Source organism: Haliotis rufescens, unplaced genomic scaffold, assembly GCF_023055435.1.
Source record: "Haliotis rufescens isolate VD_foot unplaced genomic scaffold, xgHalRufe1.0.p SCAF_32, whole genome shotgun sequence".
In the NCBI taxonomy this organism is placed as follows: Eukaryota; Metazoa; Mollusca; class Gastropoda; order Lepetellida; family Haliotidae; genus Haliotis; species Haliotis rufescens.
In genome coordinates, this window is record NW_025964024.1 from 5,552,065 (window position 1) to 5,577,184 (window position 25,120).

At 43.8% G+C, this 25,120-nt stretch overlaps 1 protein-coding gene across 1 annotated transcript; it reads right to left on the reverse strand.

The window, feature by feature from the left end:
- Positions 1 to 323: 323 nt before the first annotated feature.
- LOC124147689 (probable cytochrome P450 49a1) lies at positions 324 to 23,465 on the reverse strand. Its single transcript, XM_046518417.2, has 9 exons — positions 22,990 to 23,465; positions 17,947 to 18,169; positions 16,572 to 16,753; positions 12,150 to 12,354; positions 9,941 to 10,115; positions 8,866 to 9,041; positions 7,856 to 7,937; positions 7,054 to 7,266; positions 324 to 1,330 (listed from the first exon to the last, which is right to left on the reverse strand). The coding sequence occupies exons 1-9, from the start codon at positions 23,207 to 23,209 to the stop codon at positions 1,217 to 1,219; spliced, it is 1,590 nt and encodes a 529-aa protein (XP_046374373.1). The 5' UTR covers positions 23,210 to 23,465; the 3' UTR covers positions 324 to 1,216.
- Between the last annotated feature and the right edge of the window lie 1,655 nt (positions 23,466 to 25,120).

The following is a 25,120-nucleotide window of genomic DNA, read 5'->3' on the forward strand; positions in this document are numbered from 1 at the left end:
CACTCTGTATGTATTCACCAGCACAGCTTCGCTTTGAATGTGACGTCATAAACGCAAACTCTCTTATCACTTACTCGCTGATGATTGAAATTTGACTGGACAGCTATTTTTATCGTCATGTAATTTTTATCGGGTCAAAACGAATATTATGCAGCGAATGCGATGGTTGTATTTATCACAATAGAGCGGGGATATACTAATTGGATTATCGTTGATGGTGTGATAAGTTGCATCAATGTTCAGTTAAATGAATATATATGATCACAGTTACATGTATAATTACTTTTTCATTGGATCATAGATTTAACAGAAGACGGCGAACAATTATGAAGATGACAGTTGACAAATCACGAAAAGACGACGCTGCGTTTGAGATGTAAATTTATTTAAATAATCCGCAGATTTCACCTGACAACCTTTAACATTTCTTTAAAATAAACACGTCATATTGATCAAGCATGAAACCTGTTCCAAACATTCCTGTTACTATTTCTGATATTTACATAAAAGGAACAAACTAACAAAATTCGATGACGAAAATCGATTGCAATGGCAATCGAGCAGTAATATTTTTACTACTATTTTCCGCTAAAAGCGCAAGTTCCGCTAAAAGCGCATGTGACAGCTGTAATAAAATGGTGATTAAAATATACATTCGTAGCCAAAAACGTTCTAATGGATGGTAGCAATGTCGACCAGGGTGCTTTAAGATTTCCATTCACAGGACAATGTACACGTTCCAAGGTCATTTACTGGAGACGCCTACATAACAAGATGCTTATACAAAGGATGCAGTACTCATATAACTAGGGATACATTCCTAGTGTCAAGCAGTGCATGAGTGTTGAGTTCGGTTCAACGCCATTTTGAACAATCGTTCGGGAATAACACGATGCGTCAGCGTAATGTGAGAGGAAGGCAATAAGTCGTAGATGTTTGTGGCCTTGGAAAAACCCATGAGCACGATATATGGGACAAAAGGAAGGGTCACTATCAGGCCGAATTCGAAACCAACTATCGGCGGATCTTGGTACTTCAAAGGGACGAAACTCTGTGAACTCTAGCGAAGTGAAATAATAGTCGTCATTCGTTGCGTAATAAGTGCTCGTGTCTCGTGTCTTACCCACACATGTGATTATTCGCGTTGTGCAACACTGTTTTTCCGTTTGGGTATTCTTTGATCTCCCAAACGGTTTCCGATGAATCATTTTCTAGTCTATCTCGGTTTGAAATTGAACCGGATAGGTTTGGCCGGTTGAATAAAAGTGTGGTACTCAATGTCCGTCCCCGCATCTTCGTCTTCAACGATGACTTCGAAGTTTTGGATGATCTGAAACACAGAGAAACACTGAATGTTATTTAACAACGTAGCAGGCAATACTGATACGCGTCGTTAGAGGCCAAACAATAATACAGACAGATGTGGGATGTCAGATGGAGAGGGTGTTACAGACAGATGGAGAGGGTGTTACAGATAGATGGATTGGGTGTTACAGACGGATGGGTGTTACAGACAGATGGAGTGGGTATGACAGACAGATGGAGTGGGTGTTACAGACAGATGGAAAGGGTGTTACAGACAGATAGAGTGGGTGTTACAGACATATGGAGAGAGTGTTACAGACAGATGGGTGTTACAGGCAGATGGAGTGGGTGTTACAGACAGAAGGGTGTTTCAGACATAATGAGTGGGTGTTACAGACAGATGGAGTGGGTGTTTGAGACATAATGAGTGGGTTTTACAGACAGATAGGTGTTACAGGCAGAAGGAGTGGGTGTTACAGGCAGGTGGATTTGGTGTATTGCAGAAGGAGTGGGTGTTTGAGGCATAATGAGTGGATGTTACAGACAGATGGAGTGGGTGTTTCAAACATAATGAGTGGGTGTTACAGACAGATGGGTGTTACAGACAGATGGAGTGGGTGTAACGTAGATGGAGTGGGTGTTTCAGACATAATGAGTGGGTGTTACAGACAGATGAAGTGGGTGTTACAGGCAGATGGAGGGGTGTTACAGTCAGATGGAGTGGGTGTTACAGGCAATGGAGTAGGTGTTACAGGTATGGAGTAGGTCTTACAGGCAGCTCGAGTGGTGTTACAGACAGGTGGATATCTGTTAAATACATGTTGTGGGTGTTACAGACAGATATGTGTTACATACATGAAGATGCTAATACAGACAGATGGAGTTGGGAGTTACAGGCAGCTCGAGTGGTGTTACAGACAGGTGGATGTCTGTTAAATACATGTAGTGGATGGATGTTACAGGCATGGAGTGGGTGTTACAGACAGATGGAGTGGATGTAACAGACAGAATGAGCAGGTGTTACAGACAGATGGATGGGTGTAACAGGTATGCGGTGGATGTAAGAGACAGATGGAGCAGGTGTTACAGACAGATGGATGGATGTTACAGACATATGGATTGGTGTTAGAGACACATGGATGGGTGTTACAGGCATGGAGTGGATGTTACAGACAGATGGAGTGGATGTTACAGACAGATGGATGGATGTTATAGGCATGGAGTGGGTGTTACACGCAGATCGAGTTGATGTTACAGACAGATGGAGTTGATGTTACAGACAGATGGATGGATGTTACAGGCATGGAGTGGGTGTTACACGCAGATGGAGTGGATGTTACAGACAGATGAGAGGATGTGACAGAAATGGAGTGGTGTTATAGACAGATGGAGTGGATGTAACAGACAGAATGAGCAGGTGTTACAGACAGATGGATGGGTGTAACAGGTATGGAGTGGGTGTTACACGCAGATGGAGTGGATGTTACAGACAGATGAGAGGATGTGACAGAAATGAGTGGTGTTACAGACAGATAGATGGGTGTTACAGACATATGTATGGATGTTACAGGCATAGAGTGGGTGTAACAGACATGGAGTGGATGTTACAAACAGATGAATGGATGTTACAGGAGGCATGGAGTTGGTGTTACAGACAGATAGATGGGTGTTTCAGACATATGGACTGGTGTTAGAGACACACGGATGGGTGTTACATGCAAGGAGTGGATGTTATAGACAGATGGATGGGTGTTATAGGCATGGAGCAGGTGTTACAGACAGATGGATGGATGTTACAGACAGATGGATTGGTGTTAGAGACACATGGGTGGGTGTTACAGGCATGGAATGGATGTTACAGACAGATGGAGTTGGTGTTACAGACAGATGGATGGATTTTACAGGCATGGAGTGGGTGTTACAGACAGATGGAGTTGATGTTACAGACAGATGGATGGATGTTACAGACACATAGAGTGGGTGTTACAAACAGATGGATGGATGTTACAGGCATGGAGTTGGTGTTACAGACAGATGGAGCAGGTGTTACAGACAGATGGGTGGATGTTACAGACAGATAGAGTGGATGTTACAGACAGATAGAGTGGGTGTAACAAAGAGATGGATGGATGTTACAGGCATGGAGTTGGTGTTACAGACAGGTGGATATCTGATAAATACATGTAGTGGGTGTTACAGACAGATATGTGTTACATACAAGAAGATGCTGTTACAGACAGATGGAGTTGGTGTTACGGGCAGCTCGAGTGGTGTTACAGGCATGGAGTAGGTCTTACAGGCAGATGGAGTGGGTCTTACAGACAGATGGTGGTGCTGTTTCAGGCATGGCGTTGGTGTTACAGACAGATAGATGGGTGTAACATATATATGGGTTGGTGTTAGAGACACATGGATGGGTGTTAAATACGTGGAGTGGGTCTTACAGACAGATGGTGGTGCTGTTTCAGGCATGGCGTTTGTGTTACAGACAGATAGATGGGTGTAACAGACATATAGGTTGGTGTTAGAGACACATGGATGGGTGTTAAATACATGGAGTGGGTGTTACAGACAATTAGATAGTTGTTAAATACATGGAGTTGGTGTTACAGGCATGGAGTGGGTGTTACAGACATGGAGTGGGTGTTACAAACAGATGAATGGATGTTACATGAGGCATGGAGTGGGTGTTACAGACATATGGATGGATGTTACAGATAGATAGATGGGTGTTACAAACAGATGAATGGATGTTACAGGAGGCATGGAGTTGGTGTTACAGACAGATGGATGGGTGTTACAGACATACATGTATGGATGTTACAGGCATGGAGTAGGTGTTACAGACATGGAGTGGGTGTTACAAACAGATGAATGGATGTTACAGGAGGCATGGATTTGGTGTTACAGACAGATAGATGGGTGTTACAGACATATGGATAGATGTTACAGGCATAGAGTGGGTGTTACAGACATGGAGTGGGTGTTACAAACAGATGAATGGATGTTACAGGAGGCATGGAGTTGGTGTTACAGACAGATAGATGGGTGTTACAGACATATGGATGGATGTTACAGGCATAGAGTGGGTGTTACAGACATGGAGTGGGTGTTACAAACAGATGAATGGATGTTACAGGAGGCATGGAGTTGGTGTTACAGACAGATAGATGGGTGTTTCAGACATTTGGATTGGTGTTAGAGACACATGGATGGATGGTACATGCATGGGGTGGATGTTATAGACAGATGGAGTGGATGTTACATACAGATAGATGGGTGTTACAGACATATGGATTGGTGTTAGAGACACATGGATGGATGTTACATGCAAGGAGTGGATGTTATAGACAGATGGATGGGTGTTACAGGCATGGAGTGGATGTTACAGACAGATGGAGTTGATGTTACAGACAGATGGATGATGTTACAGGCATGGAGTGGGTGTTACACGCAGATGGAGTTGGTGTTACAGACAGATGGAGTGGATGTTACAGAAATGGAGTGGTGTTACAGACAGATGGAGTGGATGTAACAGACAGAATGAGCAGGTGTTACAGACAGATGGATGGGTGCAACAGATATGGAGTGGATGTAACAGACAGATGGAGCAGGTGTTACAGACAGATGGATTGGTGTTAGAGACACATGGGTGGGTGTTACAGGCATGGAGTGGATGTTACAGATAGATGGATGGATGTTACAGGCATGGAGTGGGTGTTACAAGCATAGAGTTGGTGTTACAGACAGATAGATGGGTGTTACAGACATATAGATTGGTGTTAAGAGACACATGGAATGGGTGTTACACGCAGATGGAGTTGATGTTACAGACAGATGGATGGATGTTACAGGCATGGAGTGGGTGTTACAGACAGAATGAGTGGATGTAACAGACAGAATGAGCAGGTGTTACAGACAGATGGATGGGTGTAACAGGTATGGAGTGGATGTAACAGACAGATGGAGTTGATGTAACAGACAGATGGATGGATGTTACAGGCATGGAGTGGATGTTACAGACAGATGGAGTTGATGTTACAGACAGATGGATGATGTTACAGGCATGGAGTGGGTGTTACACGCAGATGGAGTTGGTGTTACAGACAGATGGAGTGGATGTTACAGAAATGGAGTGGTGTTACAGACAGATGGAGTGGATGTAACAGACAGAATGAGCAGGTGTTACAGACAGATGGATGGGTGCAACAGATATGGAGTGGATGTAACAGACAGATGGAGCAGGTGTTACAGACAGATGGATGGATGTTACAGACAGATAGAGTGGGTGTTACAAACAGATGGAGTGGATGTTAAAAACAGATGGATGGGTGTTACAGACAGATGGAATGGATGTTACAGACAGATAGAGTGGGTGTTACAAACAGATGGATGGATGTTACAGGCATGGTGTTGGTGTTACAGACAGGTGGATATCTGTTAAATACATTTAGTTGGTGTTACAGACAGATATGTGTTACATACATGAAGATGCTGTTACAGACATATAGAGTGGGTGTTACTGACTGATATGTGGTGTTACAGACAGATGGAGCAGGTGTTACAGGCAGATGATAATATGGCCGTTTCCATAGCGTACCCCATATCAACCATCGACCCCCAAATCAGCCCTTCTGTCCCTCGGCCCTCGGGTTGACCCGGGGACTCGGGTTGATAAAGGGCATGATATGAAAACTGCCATAAAATAAACTCTCAGTACAAAATTTCCATGTACAATAGTTAATCATCATAAACTTTATGTAACATATTCCAACATACAACTGTAAAGCATTATTAACTTGGGGGCACGGGTGGCCCAGTCGTCTAAGGCGCCGCGATTCGCTGTGCAGACTTGCGTCCCTTGGGCACGCCAGAAACCTATGATTGTGGGTTCGAATCCCGGTTCGCCCCGATTATGTTTCTAGGTTGGTCAGCACCATACCGTGGGTTTCACCGAAGTGGTAAACGTCTGAGACCTACATCACTTCGGGCTTTCCTCCCACATTAAGCTGACATGCCGTGATATAACTGGAATACTGTTAAAAGCGGCTCACTCACTTACTCATTATTAACTATATGTACCATATTTCCATATACAATAAAGTTGCATCGTGTATTAATTTTCCGAAGAGGTTCTACTGACTTATATTGACATATCGTGTAGCCAAGGCAACCGTTATTTGACCATCCAGTCAATTGCTTCATCTGCGGGATCACGGTATATATGATATTAGATATGAAATTGTGACCATCTGGAGAAACATACATGGTTCTTCCACCAAAGATGCACCAGATATCGGTCGTATCGCAAACATTTATCAAAATGAGATCTGTCAATTGTAAGTATTTCCAATATGTCGAGGGACATATTATCACATATCGACCGTCTCGTAGACATGTATTAAAATGAGATCTTTGAAATATGATATATTTCCAAAATTTTGTGGTATATCAACCAAATAATGGTGATGGTAACTTTTTTTCCATGTGTATATGCGCTTCTGCCAACCAACAGAATTTGTGGCCATTACCCAAAATGCCAACATCACACAACACAACCTAAAAGCCAAATAGGGATCGTCATTAAATATTCCAGTTTGAAACGGAACCTTTCCTTCTTACGCATGTTGGTCAGTTACCCCCAGAGCGACGCCCACAACCTGATACAGTGACCTATATATTTATATACACAAAAAACAGTGACGTGAATAAATGAATCAATTGCAGTCATTCACAAATCCTCCCTACCTTCACCACTCCCAGCCAAATCTCCTGCAAAGCGAATCTCCGGCCCAGGCAATTGCGTACACCGAAGCCAAATGGCAAGTTGGCAAATTTAGGAATATTACTAATGTATTTCCGGTGTTCATCCCTCCTCCACCGGTCTGGATCATAGCGTGCTGGGTCCTGGAAATACTCCTCATCCATCATCAATCTCCGGTTGTTGCATAACACACAGGTCTGAGAGAAAACAGGACGGTTATATACATTCCCAGAGGCATAAATAGTATTTGAAAATGACAGGAGTGGTTATACTGTGATCCCAAATTTGTCAGAGAGACATGAGACGGTCAGTGGAACATAACTGACAGGAAATGGGGATTATCTGCCTTAACTGGATCTATTAGCGTCCCACGTCATGGGATAAATGACCGTACTTTAATGATAACTTAAGGGAAAGGTCAGTGATCTATGATCTGTGAATGAAAATCATTTCGTGTAACGATTATTGACATGAACGTTTATATAATTATGACGTAATACGTGTGTAGGCGTCATCTCACCACTCGTGTTATATTCACGCGTAAATGATGACGATACACCCTGGTAGCTGATGACGTAATATGCATGTGCCACTGATGACGCTAGATGTATAAGACTTTACATACATATGTACATTATAGATAGGCGCTTGTGACGTTATATACGTATACTGAATGAAATGAAAATGGAACACTTAGTTTTAGACACAGTTTGGATGGAGAATTCGAAAATAGACGACGTTACATACTCCAAAACTTCAAAAATAAATATGAATACAATTATTTACCCCTTTCGGCACGTGGAATCCTGCAATGACGGAATCACGGGGCATGATCCTTGGCGAACCGAGCATGACAGGATACAGCTTTCTGTGGGTGAGAGGGTCGGGGAGTTGAATAAAGTCAGTCCTAAACATTCTATTTACAGTGCCCATCTTACCGAGACAAGGTAGTTAACTGACTACAAAAGTCCAGTTTCCATCCTTGCCGAACTAGTCTGGAATTCCGGAGTTTCATTTTGGCTAGACTAACGAGTCTATGACTATTCCAATCAATATCGCGAATGAACCTAACACCCGGTTCGTAAACAACATTGATTTCAACGTACAGATTTCTGTCGACTGAAGTTTTCTCAAGACATTAAAAAATCGCACTTTCATAAATCGCTATTAGTGATAGCTAATGATCTAATTCGGGAAATTAATTATTCATTTTGTGATATATAATATTGGTGAATGTTAGATGTCAATAAATCGAATTTGTGATGTCATTTAGTCATCATTTCACATTAACTGTTACCGCATTGATGATTGGGTGGGTGTCGGGTTTATTGCATTGGCCGATGTTATGTTAACTATGCAGCTTAGTAAATGGCAAAATGACGAGCAGCTTATTAACCGCGGCGACTAAGCTTGTCGTAAGAGGCGACTAACGGTATCGGGTGGTCAGGCTCGCTGACTTTGTTGACACATGTCATCGTATCCCAACTGCGTGGGTCGATGCTCAAGATGTCAATCCCTGGATTGTCTGTTCCAGACTCGATTATTTACTGACCGCCGTCATAGCCAAACGCGAGACGTAAAAGTCAATGAGCGAAACTGCATTCTGGTTTGTACAATCGCACGTAAGTTCTACACTTTTGAGGGGTCCCTCTGATCACCCAGAGTACCAAATTTCTTGAACCTGCAACATTTCGGTTCCAAATTAAGCTCACGCCACATGACATAACTGAAATTATTTTCAAAGTGGCCGTTAACTCAAGTCACTCACATTCGTGAAATAGTTCAATCAAACATACCGAAACGATTCTGTCTGGCAGGCCCTGTAATAGGGCATTGTTTCCATCTGCCCTGCCTCGAGCGGACGTCCAGACTGCGCATGTCCAACGACCTCTACGACCTCTTCATATAAGCGTCTCTGGACGTCTCTGTTGCAGCCCAGATGGAAGAGGAAACATTCCATGTTCTTGGCAGTCTGTAACCGAGGACACGGTTATAAAAAGAAGAGAATAGCATCATTGTCTTGTAGCTTTGCGGTGCGGTCGCCCTATCCAATCCTCCCCGCCCTATCAATGACGTCATTCAAACACCGAGTCTGTCACTGCCACCAATATATCTTGTAGCAGTGCGGTGATGTCTCCCTATCCCCTCCCTCTCCTAGCAATGGCATCATACAACACAACGTGCCTGTCCCATCTTCCCGTGGCAATAAAAGACTATGAAAGTCAGGTTTTCAACCCTTTCCGAACTAGGCAGGAATTTTGTGGCTCGATCGTAGCGCCATCAGTGGTCATTGCGAGTTATGTCCCTTCTATGTTCCTTCTCATGAGAGTCACCTCTCATATCATTTGCCTTGCTTCAAATAAAATGGCGCGTCTAGTCAGACGATCTGATCAAATTAATCGAAGAAACCTTTCGCCTTCCCTGCCTCACATACACCCAGCACATGTGGATTATAACACAACACTTGAGCACGCTGAATAAAAACATGAAAAGACGAGGGAAAATATATGTCGGCGCCCAGTTGACGGTATACATGAACATATTTAATATCATTAGTCCAACCAAATTATATCTCGAAGCCTATAATTCCAGCCTAGTACGACAAAGGTACATGGGAACAGGACTTTTAGTCAGTTAACTTCCTTGCCTTGGGCAGATGAGTCTGTCCCTGCCACTAGTATGTCTTGTAGCAGTGAGGTGATGTCCCCCTACCTCCAACCCCGTCCCGCCCTCCCTCCCCTAGTAATGACATCACACTACACACCGAGTCTGTCCCTGCCACTAGTATGTCTTGTAGCAGAGCGGTGATGTCTCCCTACCTCCAACCCCGCCCCGCCCTACCTCCCCTAGTAATGACATCACACTACACACCGAGTCTGTCCCTGCCACTAGTATGTCTTGTAGCAGAGCGGTGATGTCTCCCATGGATATCTTCGGGTTAGACAGAAGAGTGAGTATTAGATTCGGAGCCTCCGGGTCAAATGTTCCTTCCTTTTTCTGTGCCTCCATCGTTTTCAGAGCAAGTTTCACTTCCTTCCGGCCGTAACTGAAAATTCAAACCACTTGTAGAATAAACTGAACCATATTTTAGACTTCGTGAGTGACAACTAATCACTGCCCGTATCGACTCCGGACGATACAGTTTCCGGATCACAGATTGTCCACTTCATCGAACTGTGCCGCCGTCATAAGAAACAAATGTATGGATGTCAACTTCTTCATTAACACTGGAGGGCACGGCTGGCCCAGTCGTCTAAGGCGCCGCGATTCACTGTGCAGAGTTGCGTCTTTCGGTCACGCCAGAAACCTATGATTGTGGGTTCGAATCTCGGTACGCCCCGATTATGTTTCTAGGTTTGTCAGCACCATACCCGTGCTCGTGGGTTTCACCGAAGTGGTAAACGTCTGAGACCTGCATCACCACGGGCTTTCCTACCACATTAAGCTGACACGCCGTGATTTAACTGGACTGATGTTAAAAGCGGCGTTAAACCCAACTCACTCACTCACTCATTTACACTGAGACCGCCTCCGTGCCCCGAGAAGGGAAGGTTGGTGGATCATTCCTGGCAGTATCACACCAAAAAACGTCAAAAGATTGTTGTTGATCTGCCTAGCGCTCGGCGTTAAAAGGAAAATATCAGGACAGGTCGGCTCGGAGTCAGTAACCTGTGTCTGAGTGGGGAATCCATGTTAAACTGTGTCATGGAATCTCAGTGGGCCGGCACTATAAAACCGGCATGAGCCTGGACTAGTACAAGCAGCCTCTCAGACACAGCTACGGACACACATATACATAAGTGCAACAATCTTTAACATGACATTAAACCCCATTTCACCTCGCCCCCTCATTTATACTGCTGCGACGTCTCGGTGCGGACACTCGTACATTTAGCAAGCATGTATAAAGAAGTGCTGTCGAAATATGCCTTCACTAACAGTAACTCTCGCTGAGGCTAAACAAAGGCCACAACAACTGAACTCCTAGGAAGTTTCGTCAAAGATGATAGTTGGGTTTCCGAGCCTTTGAACAGTATTTCCGTATCACAGTAGTTAGCTTGGTGTGGGGGAAAGTGATGCCGGTCTTGGACGTTCACCACTTTAAGCTTGAGGTTAGCACGAGAGTAGTGCTGTCTGACCAAGAATCATAACTCGGGTAACTGTGGGATTCAAACTCGCGATCATAGAAATCTGGCACGCCTAATACAAAAGGCGCAACTCACCACAGCACGTGTAACTGCGATGCCTTAGCGGTTTTTTTTATCTAGAAATGCAAACTTTTTTTCCTCTGTGCAGATATGCCGAATTCACTTTCTGATAGAAATCAACCATGGTCAGCATGATAATTAAATTCACGAGTCGCTTTAGTATGGAATCTCTTTTTGCCCTTAGACATTTACATTATTTAAACATTATACTTAAAGTTTTATTTCATTGTTTCTACATAATAAGTTTTGTGATCTTTTACTTTTTGATTTGGTTTGTAGGGCTTAACGTTGCGTTCAAGATTATTGCATTTATATAGAGACGTATATTTAAACGTCTTTAAGTATGACGCGGTCAGGAATCGAACCCCTGGCCTTCCGCTCTCCGGGCAGACGCTCTATCCACTTGACCACGTTTTGGATTAGGTTTTGGTTTGGTTTGTTGTTTAACGCCGCACTCAGCAATATTCCAGCTATATGACGGCGGTCTGTAAATAATCGAGTCTGGACCAGACAATCCAGTGATTAATATCATGAGCATCAATTCATGCAATTTGGATTGATGACATGCATCAACCAAGTCAGCGAGCCTGACCACCCGATCCCGTTAGTCGCCTTTTACGACAAGCATAGTCACCTTTTACGGCAAGCATGGGTTCTACCCCGGAATCTTCACGGGGTTTTGATTAGGAATGATATACGGACTGTGGGTAGCTATTCCTGTATTCCGTACTGTCGTGTATTTATTCTACGAAACCTCGGGACCAAACAACGGGAGGACATTTACCGTTACAAATCAGCTGGACCACCATGGTAACAGTACACGCTCAATAATCTGTGAGGGGATAGGATGAAACGCAATATTGACAACAAACCTGTAGCCAACATTGGCGGCATGCTCGAAATCTCTGTAATACTTAGTAGGGAATATCTTGTAGAACGGAGGATTACTGCCATCCTTGCCCAAACAGGAAAAGAACTTTTTCACTTGTTGAAGGTATTCGTCATTTTCCGGCGACACGGTGCTTAAGTCATCGGACAGGAAACCTAATCGTTTGTTGAAGGCAACCACGGCAATACCTGAAAGATCCAGAAAGAATGGTTGACACCAGGAGCAACGGTCCTTGACTTTGGGATGTGATGGCACACAATAAGGACAATGCGGACATCCAATCATTTGAGTCGGGAGGGCCGGTGGAGAAGCCCAGTGTATAAAGTGTTCGCTCGTCATGCTGAAGACCCGTGGTCGATTCCCCACATGGGTACAAAGTGTGAAACCCCTTTCTGGTGTCCCCCGCCGTGAATTGCTGCAATATTGCTAAAAGCGGCGTAAAACAATACTCACTCACTTATTCGAATCCGCTCTTAGGATCCGTCTGAATACCAGCTCTAGTGACCTACTCACCCCATCCCCAACGGCAACTACACTTGTAAACCCTAATTTACAATGTTGTTTGGAACATATTTGACGTAGGTAAAACGGTTTATTCATTTACACATCAAGTGAGTGAAATTCGGTTCAACTTCCAAGCTTATATTTGCCACACTGAATGCGTTAGTAACAATCTGGGAAGGTTAACCGATTCCGGCCGTCCACAATCTTCCCAAGGCGTCCACCAGCTTCATTATCAAAGTTTTGTTTCCATCCTTGTCACAGCATGCCCACTTTCATGTGCTAAATATGATTGGACCACCACACATTACGATAGTCCAATCAGAGATCGTTTCACAAAATCAACATACAAGACTGGTACATATTCCATTCGTGACCCAACTCGTGTTATTCCGGGACAAGCCGAATAGCGACTCGTGCCCCTCTCATGAAATTTTTGCGACCGGGTTCCGTATTAGCGCAGACGGGCATACCTAAAACAATTGTCAACTCGTTGCGCATTTGTTCACATTTATTTCCCCATATATCATATATATTTCAGATGCAATTTAAAGCACATCGAGACATGTGGAATTATACAGTATGATTGAACACATTTAACTGTGTCTTGGGTATATTTTTAGATGCAAGACATATGTAAAATAAAAAAATATTTCTGAGGGATTCTTTCACGAAGAACTTGAAATCATACGCGCATTCTGATTGGTTTGTCGTATTTTCGCACATAACATTCATCGATAGGGGGACGAGTCTTCTTGCAGGCTACGGAAAGGGGCGAGTGGTGACGAATGGTACATATTCGTATGAAAGTGATTTACCGCTGCTTGTCTTTGTTGACACGAATATGTCTTTTTCATCTTTTAACAACGCCCCACACCCCACCACCAACGATTGCCTATGTTATTTATTTTAGGGATGATATCGAGAACGTTTTCGTTATCTGATCGACATGGTAGTCGCCATTTTGTGAAGGTATATGAGATAAAAACAGCGATCTGATTGGATATAGCGTTTTCATTACAAGGGGCAAATCTCGTGATCTACGCGACGTTGCGCTAGGGTCGAGCCAAGACTAGTGGCCTTGTGGTGGTAAGGGTAGAACGTAGGCTTTGATATAGGCTAGTGGACACGTTTGCCTCGGGAAGATGGCCGTCAACATGTACATTAGAATGTTCTCGGTATTCTCTAATTCAAATAAAAGGCCACTAATTCTAATTCTGCGTCAGGTGATAAAATCGTTGGTATATTTTCAAAGTCATTTTCATATCTATACATGTACATTCTTTCAAGTGAATATAATACCCTGTTTCCAAATGAGTCAATGTATTTCTAATATCTATGTATATTCTTAGGTGAAGTTAAGAGGTCAAGAAAGTCGGGTGATGTTGCCAGGCACGGAGAAGGTGAAATAGGGGTTATTAGCTGATTTGTTTCCGTATCATATTTGTATTTGATAGTGAGTGAGTGAGTGAGTGAGTGAGTGAGTTGGGTTTAACGCCGCTTTTAACAGTATTCCAGTTATATCACGGCGTGTCAGCTTAATGTGGAAGGAAAGCCCGAAGTGATGCAGTTCTCCGACGTTTACCCTTTTCGGTGAAACCCACGAGCACGGGTATGGTGCTGACAAACCTAGAAACATAATCGGGGCGAACCGGGATTCGAACCCACAATCATAGGTTTCTGGCGTGCCAAAGGGTCGCAATTCTGCACAGCGAATCGCGGCGCCTTAGACGACTGGGCCACCCGTGCCCCCTTTGTATTTAATACGATTAGGAGAGTATATATAATAATCTCTTTATCATATTATAATCGATGTTTAAGACGTTATTTCGCTGTATGAAGTAATTTTATAAACCGCGCATGGATATAGAGTTTGAGTGAACAGTCCCATCATATAGTGCCAAATGTTTTGCAGGGTTGTTTGTCTTCATTATCACCCACACTTTGGGAAACGTCCATCTAATCCTTTGGGAACACTAGTCAATAGTTAAATGAACAAGCAGACATTGAGTCGATCGATGGCGATTAAAAGTAGTTCCATAGTGATCTCATTTGCATATATATCGAGTCGTAATACCAAGTTTATCGGATTGGTTTATCGCATCCACGTGCACAACAATGAGCATAAATATGGTGATAGTTGTTTTGAGCACGATTCCAGCCATATCAGGGCAGGGTACCAAAGGTTATAACAAACCGAGGTTCTGGAGACAAAAAACTAGCACTGATTAAGTGAAAACGGATTCATTGACTGGGGTAATAATAATGTCGTGCTGTGAACATCATCATCATCATCATCATTGTTATTATGTACAGATTAAAATAAAAAAAATGCAGCAAAGAGGGTTTGGGTGATCCTGGCATAGTCAGGCACGTTAGGCTCATCATCAGCTCAGGGCCCTCGTCCCCTCCACACACAGCCCTGGCAGCGAATGGAACTTTTCCCAGGAAGCGCTGCCTAGTCAAACCCACCCAGAACTTTTCGGAGAATGTGAGATTCCCATACAGATTTCGAAAGCGAGGTCCGCATATTTGCCATGTTTTTCCTGAATCTTGTCAATCACATTAGTGTCAAAAGGGACAGTAAATTCAGTTATATAAATGATTTCATTGGATTTATCCAAAAAGGACAAGATCAGGTTTGCAGGTCTGGATGGGTCTGAAGCGGTATACGGGCCTATTCCAAAGAATTTTCTATTTATCATAATATGATGATGATGATGATTATGATTATTATCCGATTGATTCTATCAAATATCTAAATATTCAAAGATTGGCCAGTTGACATAACGGATAGGAATTTGCCATGCGTCCCTTTGGTTCTCCAGCTTCCACATTGAAGCAGCCGTAATATACTCATTTCACCTTTCAAGACGCTCCTATTACCGCGAAACACCTATATTTTATGAGGCTTCCCTTGCTCTCTTCGTACAGGTCGACAGTTGGTGTTCAGCAAAATAAATGCAATCTATTCCGGCGTTGTGTTCGCCAGACAAACCAGTGGTTGACTGCATGATGATCAATTCACGCCGTCGGGGCTTGATAACACCAGATCTCACATTATATTAAAGTTGGTTGGTTTGTTGTTTAACGCCGCACTCAGCAATATTCCACCTATATGCTGGCGGTCTGTAAAAAAATCGTTTCTGGACCAGACAATCCAGTGATTGATATCATGAGCATCGACCCACGCAATTGGAATATGATGACATGCATCAAACAATTCAGCGAGCCTGACCACCTGATCCCGTTAGTCGCCTTTTACGTCAAGCATAGTCGCCTTTTACGGCAAGCATGGGTTGCTGAAGACCACTTTATAAAGCCACCTATTCCTCATCAACTGACCGTGATGATCGGGTTATATTAGAGGCGGTCTCCGGCAACCCATGCTTGTCGTAAAATTTTGTTTGTTTGTTGTTTTACGCCGGACTCAGCAATATTCCAGCGGTCTGTAAAAATCGAATCTGGACCAGACAATCCAGTGATTCACGACAAGCATGGGTAGCTGAAGGCCAGTTCTAACCCGGATCAGTATCGAGGCGAAAATATAATTGGAACCAAAGAGCAGTGGATTCGGGCACTACATAGTTTCTCAACTCTCTTGTACGATTTGCAGGATTAGGCGCCTCAACATTTTAAAGGCTGTTTGGCTATATCTGTTGAGTCTCATAGCACGCGTGCGGTTGTAATAAGGAATCCGGGAATCGATTCAATCATCACCGGATCCTGGCACGGATGAGAGGCGCAATTATGCACGGCGAATCCCAGTTCTTTCGACTACTGGGATATCCGCACATTCCCATGTTATTTTTTGGAAATCTTAAATCTTCGTAATGATTTTAGTTAGATATCCGAATTCATATGGAGACAATCTTGACTATATCTCCTGAAATCAAGTTCTTACTCTCTGCTGCAAACTTGAAGAGTTCCTCCCTGTATTCCTCGGGGCTGTACGTGTGCGTTTTCATCCTGTAGATGAGGTCGTCGGCAACGGCGTTCTGGGGGGGCAGGTACTGGTGGGGGGAGGCTGGGCGCATCAACTGTCGCGACAGCGCTGTCCGAAGACGTCGCCAATCCATGCCGTTACTGTCGGCCATGAAACATACACGTCATTTATACTGTATTGTAAAAGATGGTGGTGTGAATGACTACTCACAAAAATCAGTATCTTTTGACCTCCCTAATATTGACCGACTTAGAAGTTCTACACACATTAATAATTGTTAAAAGTCGTCGCACAGGGCCCCGTTGCACAAAGAGTTCGGTGTGCTACGACAGTCGTATGTTAAAGTATTGGAGTTACCATAACCTCGGCGCTACAACCGTTTTGTTAAACTGACCCCTAAAACTTGCTAACAGTTCGGGGCGGGTTATTATCAGTGTATCCAGGTCGAGATTGTAAGGACGTAGAGCGTGTTTGTTATAAGCTCACCTGGTTTAGGTGAGTGAGTGAGTGAGTTGGGTTTAACGCCGCTTTTAACAGTATTCCAGTTATATCGCGGCGTGTCAGCTTAATGTGGGAGGAAAGCCCGAAGTGATGCAGGTCCCAGACGTTTATCACTTCGGTGAAACCCACGAGCACGGGTATGGTGCTGACAAACCTAGAAACATAATTTGGGCGAACGGGGATTCGAACCCACAATCATAGGTTTCTGGCGTGCCCAAGGGACGCAACTCTGCACAGCGAATCGCGGCGCCTTAGACGACTGGGCCACCCGTGCCCCCCACCTGGTTTAGGCCAAAGGAACTTACCTCATGTACTGCAAATACACAAACATGAATATTACCATAGTTAGGATTGATATTGCTTATGGATTACCGATAAGAGAAAGCCGGCGATATCACATCCAAGATCAACTTGTGGATCTGGTGGTCCCAGTAACAGCTAATAGTCATACATTCGACCAGGGGCACGGGTGGCCCAGTCGTCTAAGGCGCTGCAATTCGCTGTGCAGAGTTGCGTCCCTCTGGCACGCCAGAAACCTATGATCCCGGTTCACCCCGATTATGTTTCTAGGTTTGTCAGCACCATACCCATGCTCGTGGGTTTCACCGAAGTATTAACGTCGGAGACCTGCATCACTTCGGGCTTTCCTTCCACATTAAGCTGACACGCCGCGATATAACTGGAATACTGTTAAAAGCGGCGTTAAACCCAACTCACTCACTCATTCGACCACTTGTTTCTCTGTTCAAGATCCGACCACGTTGCCCGTAAAGCTAACGCTGCGATATTGCGGACTACGGTGTAAAACGGCATTCACTCATTCAAAACTTACACTACGCCCATCCCCTTTTCCTTTTCGTTTTTCTCACAGTAGTGGATGTAGACAGTCAGGTCGGGTCGACTGGGTAGTTGTCCCTCGTTCAGGTAGACGTCTTCAATCCCGACAGGGTCTGCAGTGACGACCGTCCAGCCGTTCAGCATCACACGGAACGTGCGGCCGTGTTGATCGTGCAGACTGTCGAACAGCTTGTGAGCTGTCTCCAGTTTATAGTCCGCTGTTAAACAAACGAAAAAAGTGTCGTATAAAAGGAAGTCATCGAGCCATATATAAAAGCTGGAAGACTTTAAATAACACGTGGCCTAGTAAAATTGGAATTCCCATTCTCCTCACGCCACTAGTGCTGTGACAGCCTGTTACGTAAAAGGGGGTGTCGGCCCGGCAGCGCCAAATTTGATATTTTGGAGTAAGTCCTCGTGGCGTTCCTGGGACCAGTTTTTAGTTTTTCTTGTTTTGTTTTTATTGTTGTTTTTTTACACTCACAAATATTCCAGAAATATGACGGCGGTGTATAAATAAGTGGGATACGAAATTGGGATACGATGACATGCATAAACCATGCATCCCGTTAGTCGCCTCTTACGACAAGCATAGTCGCCTTTACGGCAAGTATGGGTTGCTGATGACCTATTCTACACCGGATCTTTACGGGTCCCCGGGACCAGTATGGGTTCAGACACGGATCTGGCGCTCCCGGTACCAGGCAAATAAAACGAGTACTGCTATTCAACGTCATTGCTGTATTTAGGTATGTTGAGTTAAGGTTTTCATAAAGTTAAAATGTAGATGCTCTGTAAATAACGTGTTCAGAATGTAAACACAAACAAGACATGTTTAGATCTAAACATTTCAGGAATGTATGTCAATCTTAAGCACATTTGTGTTCTGTGTGTTCTATCTAAAAACGTTAAGGGTCTAAACACATGCAATAAAGTGCATATCAACTGGCAATAAGCCAAATGTGGATAATATGTACAATATAGACTGAATAGAAACTTTACCATAGTTGTAAATCGCTCAAGTTTAAAACCTAAAAAGTTAGATGCATGAAGTAAAATGCTCAACGAAATGAACATTTAAAATGACAGTCTCACAACATCCGATTTTGTCATGGCAGTTTCCCGATTTGATGTGGGATAGCTTTCAACGTAAAGGACAAAGGGCACACACATCGATAATATCCTAGTTAAATTATGCGTCACATTAACAGCTTGTATGGCCACCCCTTGATACAAGACACTAACTCTAAGGCGCACAAAAAAAAGTTTGTTGTCTGGTGACGCCATGTGGAATACGTCGCCATTCGTTTTGGAGGGTCTGGGTCACTTCTTGTCGGTTGGCTGGAGGAAGTGGTTGCTGTTGAGCACGACGTTCCATGACATCCCTCCCCATTTGTGACCAACTCGTGTTATTCCGGGACAAGCCGAATAGCGACTCGTGCCCCTTTCATGGCCATTTTTGCGACCGGGTTCCGTCTTAGCGCAAACGGGCATACCTAAAACAATTGTCAATTCCTTGCGAAATGGTTCACATATATTTCCCCATGTATTACATATATTTCAGATACAATTTAAAGCACCTCTGGACGTGCGGAATTATACAGTATGAATAAACACATTTAACTGTATCTTGGGTATATTTTTAGATGCAAGACATACGTAAAATCAAAAATTATTTCTGAGGGATTCTTTGACGAAGAACTTGAAATCATACGTGCAGTCTGATTGGTTTGTCGTATTTTCGCACATAACATTCATCGACAGGGGGACGAGTCTTCCTTCAGGTTACGGAAAGAGGCGATCGGTGACGAATGATCCCTCCCAAGTTGTTCCATGGGGGACATGACTCGGAAGTGTGCAGTCCACCGCAACACGTTGACGTTGTCACGCTTTTAGAGGATACCACGCGGCAGCTGTTGTAGAAATGGTAGGACAGTCGGATAAAGAATGTCATCCATGTAACGCTGAGCTGTGAAGTGTCCGTTAACAATGACCAGTGGTGTTCTCTCCTGCCCACGAATTCCTCCTCGCACCATAAACCTCCCTCTACCATACGGCACGACCTTCTGAAAGCACCATGCCGAAGTTCGTTCTCCCCTCCCCAACGAAGCAAATATCGGGCCCATCTAAAACTCTGACGACGATGTTGCGCTGTCAACTGTCCTCTGTAAGTCCTAATTCCTCGATCCCTGAGTCGCCAGGCCACTATCAGTCGACCAACCAAATGCCCTTTGGCATTCGTCGCTGATGACGTCACTGTCAAGAATCTATTCAGGAGAAAACAAATACGCAAGTACCGGTCTCCATTGGGCGTAGTTACCCCTGACCTGTCTGTTCTTGGTCTGTCTGATGTCTGCCCGGTCTGTATGTAAAGTTTCATCGGATGAGTTACAGCAACACAGCAACCAAAAGTTCTAGCCTTGTGGGCATGGGTGGCACTGGCTCCCATCTGTATCAAAGCCAGAGCTCGCTCGCTCGGGTGCCAGTCGTGGCATTTCCGTGGTGGTTGTTTTTATCAGTGAGTGTCTAACATGCCGTCCGTATCATAACAATATCCTAAAATAATCCTAAAACGACAAAGTAAGCCTCGCTTTGCGATTAAACAACGTTTGATATAAGGTCTCAATATGTACCATTACTGTGCCCAAAAGGGAGTGTTTTATTCCTGAAAATGATGGCGGGAAGGCGTCCACGACAACATACTAGCGACATGCGTGAACGTGTTGGTCTGCAGGTGAGTGAGTGATTGGGTTAGTGGGAGGAAGAGTGGGTGAGTGAATCAGTTGGTCAGGACACAACGTCAGGACGTAACTGTTGTGAATAAACAGTTGTTGATAAAAATCATATCTCCAGACACATTTTTCAGCGCTGGGTGAGATGTGCGCAAAGTTTGGTGAAGAAATATTAAACAGATTTTGATCTATGAGATTATCTCCGATTCTATAGACAGAGGGGGGCACGGGTGGGGGACCTGCATCACTTCGGGCTTTCCTCCCACATTAAGCTGACACGCCGCGATATAACTGGAATACTGTTAAAAACGGCGTTAAACCCAACTTGCTACAGACAGAGAGTGAACGTTGAACGGACGGACAGATGGACACAGGCATCTCCATATATAATGAAAACGTAATGATATGAATCACATTCATGTAAAACTGGGAATTTCTAGAACAGTGCTATACGTCACTTTGTTCTATTTGATCTATAAAGTTAACGGAAAGACCTATAATTACTGTGCTAATTAATACTAATTACTGTCATATGTCAGCTTTTCATTAGTGAGGGGCACGGGTGGCCCAGTCGTCTAAGGCGCCGCGATTCGATGTGCAGAGTTGCGTCCCCTGGACACGCCAGAAACCTATCATTGTGGGTTCGAATCCCGGTTCACCCCGATTATGTTTCTAGGTTTGTCAGCACCATACCCGTGCTCGTGGGTTTCACCGAAGTGGTAAACGTCTGAGACCTGCATCACTTCGGGCTTTCCTCCCACATTAAGCTGACACGCCGCGTTAAAAACGGCGTTAAACCCAACTTACTACAGACAGAGTGAAAGTTGAACGGACGGACAGACGGACACAGGCATCTCCATATATAATGAAAACGTAATGATATGAATCACATTCATGTAAAACTGGGAATTTCTAGAACAGTGCTATACGTAACTTTGTTCTATTTGATCTATAAAGTTAACGGAAAGACCTATAATTACTGTGCTAATTAATACTAATTACTGTCATATGTCAGCTTTTCATTAGTGAGGGGCACGGTTGGCCCAGTCGTCTAAGGCAGAGTTGCGTCCCCTGGGCACGCCAGAAACCTATGATTGTGGGTTCGAAATCCCGGTTCACCCCGATTATGTTTCTAGGTTTGTCAGCACCATACCCGTGCTCGTGGGTTTCACCGAAGTGGTAAACGCCTGAGACCTGCATCACTTTGGGCTTTCCTCCCACCTTAAGCTGGCACGCTGCGATATAAATGGAGTACTGTAAAAAGCGGCGTTAACCCCAACTCACTCACTCACTCACTCATTAGTGAGTCTAAGGTGTTGCTGGGTAATCTATTAACGGTTAACGATTAACGGTAGCGCATGGGTGGTTGGCCAGGTATAGTCTGTTCTTGATGTGTGTATGTATATCAAGTTAATAACAAATTGGGGCGGTCGGGTAGCCTAGTGGTTAAAGCGTTCGCTCGTCATGCCGAAGACCCGGGTTCGATTCCCGACATGGGAACAATGTGTGAAGCCCATTTCTGGTGTCCCCCGCCGTGATATTGCTGGAATATTGCTAAAAGCGGCGTAAAACCATACTCACTCACTCACTAATAACAAATTGTATATGACTTTTATCTTACATGCGGGTTTATATTGCATACAGACAACAGTCTGCACATAAAAGCTCATGCCAATCACAACCTACTGATTATCTGCCGGCATATCAAAGAAACCGGCTACGTGTGACGACCCACACTAACCAAAGTCCTCGTACGAAACACGTCGCTTAAACTGATCGCCATGCTTGGGTCGGTACATACCGTAAATCCTCGGAATAGCACCGGTTTTTTATTCATTTTCATCAACATTTTTTGATAATTTAGATTTTTTTGTAATAATAGCTCGTCTTTCATCTAAGTTAAAACAAACGTTTATTCAAGGCAGATGTCTCTTTCTTTCGGTTTACCAGGCTTTTTTTCAGGCAGACATTTATTTGATCGATGATTTACGGTAATACATAAAAGCTATCGAAGCACCAGGGAGAGGGTTATCAATGCAGCAATCTCACAAGCGTTTCACTGTTAATAACGAACTGAATGTGGAAAGACGAGAAAAATACTTCTACTTTTAGATAATAACGTTAAGACGTTTGACAACAAGTGTATATCCTGAGGTGCACATAATACCAATGATGTATAACGATATGTAGTATTGTTGTAGCATATTTCTCTATCTCGGTAATGTTGTGTAATGTAAGACGGTTTGTTATGTTAAAATTACTTCTAGTTGATAAAAGTAATAAGCTGGGGAAGTTTAACCACTTACTGAAAGGATGAAACTGGAGAAGGGGTCCGAGAACGGGAAGAGAATACAGTCCCGCGGGGCCGGGCATTTCCTTGAAGGGTCTCGCGTTTACCGTGGACGGGTTCCGCGTCTCTGTCGGCATGGGCGCTGTGCTTGACAGCCTTAGACAGACAGCATCTACATTGCTCTTGGTTACAACCGCCTTTCGGGTCAGCAGACATCTTGACAGAAGAGACGTCATCCCATCCACCCGATGCTGACACACTTTCGTCTTGTGAGCGTGCCTTGTTTACAGTCGTGTGTAGGAAGCGTACACACAAGCCTTCGTGTCGTTCCCTTGCTTATTGTACTCGAGATATCAGTTGTTCGACACAACACGGCGTGGGGTCATAAGCCAGCCTAGGGGTTGTTACTAGTTACATGGTCCTGTGGCTGAAAGCATTTGTGCTAAAAGAAATCTGTAGTCCTCCTTTTGTGGGTACGGGGCGGCGGGTCAAAGATTCACAAGGGAGGCAATTCAATATTGTGCGGTGATCTCTCGGTACAGGGTACGAAATGTAAGTTCTATCCTGTTGACATAAAAGAAATCTTTTTATAAAATTTTTGTCATTTGTTTGATGTTATCCCGATGGTGTATAACTGGCGTTACGTGAATTATAGAGTATACATATACAAAATAGAAAATACAGCCGTAGTAATTACATATCCCGGGACCCGTGAAGATCCGGGGTAGAATAGGTCTTCAGCAACCCATACGTGTCGTAAAAGGCGAATATAACGGGATCGGGTGGTCAGGCTCGCTGACTTGGTCGATGCACGTCATCGTATCCCAATTGCGTGGATCGATGCTCATAACGTCAATCACTGGATTGTCTGGTCCAGACTCGATTATTTACAGACCGCCGCCATATAGGTGGAATATTGCTGAGTGCGGCGTTAAAGAACAAACCAAAAATGCAACCAACAAACAAACAACATATCCCGGGACACAGGTGGCCCAGTGCACTGATACATTGTGCAGGGATCCACTGATTGTCGGCTCAAATCGCAGATTCACCGGATTATGTTTGTAGGTTTATTGGCACCGTTCCCGTGCTCCTGAATTTCACCAAATTGCCAAACGTCTAATACCCCGTTCACATGCGCCTCTATACATATGTGTGTATATGTGCATACGTGTGTAGAAATACATACGAGAGTATACTTGTCATGTGAACGCGTTTACTCATGTGTGTATATCTACATCAGAAGCAAATTTACATCATGTCTGGAGCAGGTGCAAATGTAAATTTGCACTGTGTGTATATGTTGCAACGTTTTTGTCAGCGTAAGAGGATGATGATCTGATTAATATCTGTTCTTTAGCCAACACCAAACAAATTGTTATCAGTTGCCAACGTTTATGCGTATATACAGAGTTGAGCGGACGATGTTTTCTTTTGGTTTCAAGGAGTCAAAACATTGTGTACAAATTAAATCCAACACATGTTGCTTCACGCGAAAATTTTCGGTGAAGTGACTCTCTCCTCATTCAACTTTGATTGGAAAGCAACATGTTTTGTGTTGAAAATCGTGAACAGTCTGACGAATGTGTAAACCAGGACCCAAAACAAGACGAAGATGATGTCAATGATTACATTTTAGACGGGAATGTAGGGGACTGCAATATTTTAAATGATGATTTATCATCCAAAACTGGCTCCCACATGAGATATCGCTTGGATGAGATCAAGCGACATCTGCCCTGTAGATATCGCTACAATGAAATTACATCACAATGCTTTGCAGACCATTGTGACGTTACTGGTTACCATGACGCCACAATCAAATGACATCACTAATGGGTCTGCTACTGAAGCTGTACCTTTTACACTGAAGACACTGCTACTTACTGTCTACAAATTAAAAAAGTTGGAAGAATGATGCTGGATGATAAATAAAATCTCACCCTCGTGTCTTTTAATGTCAAATATATCAACACTCGTTGATAATAGTGGCAATAATGTTCCCACTTTTATCAACTCGTGTTGATATATTTGATATCAAAAGACACTCGGGTGAGATTCTCTCATCACTACCGACGAAATTATAAAGGCAGCGAGGACAAAGCTGCAAGTCTAGATAATGTAGAAAACGACAAGTATATCATTGA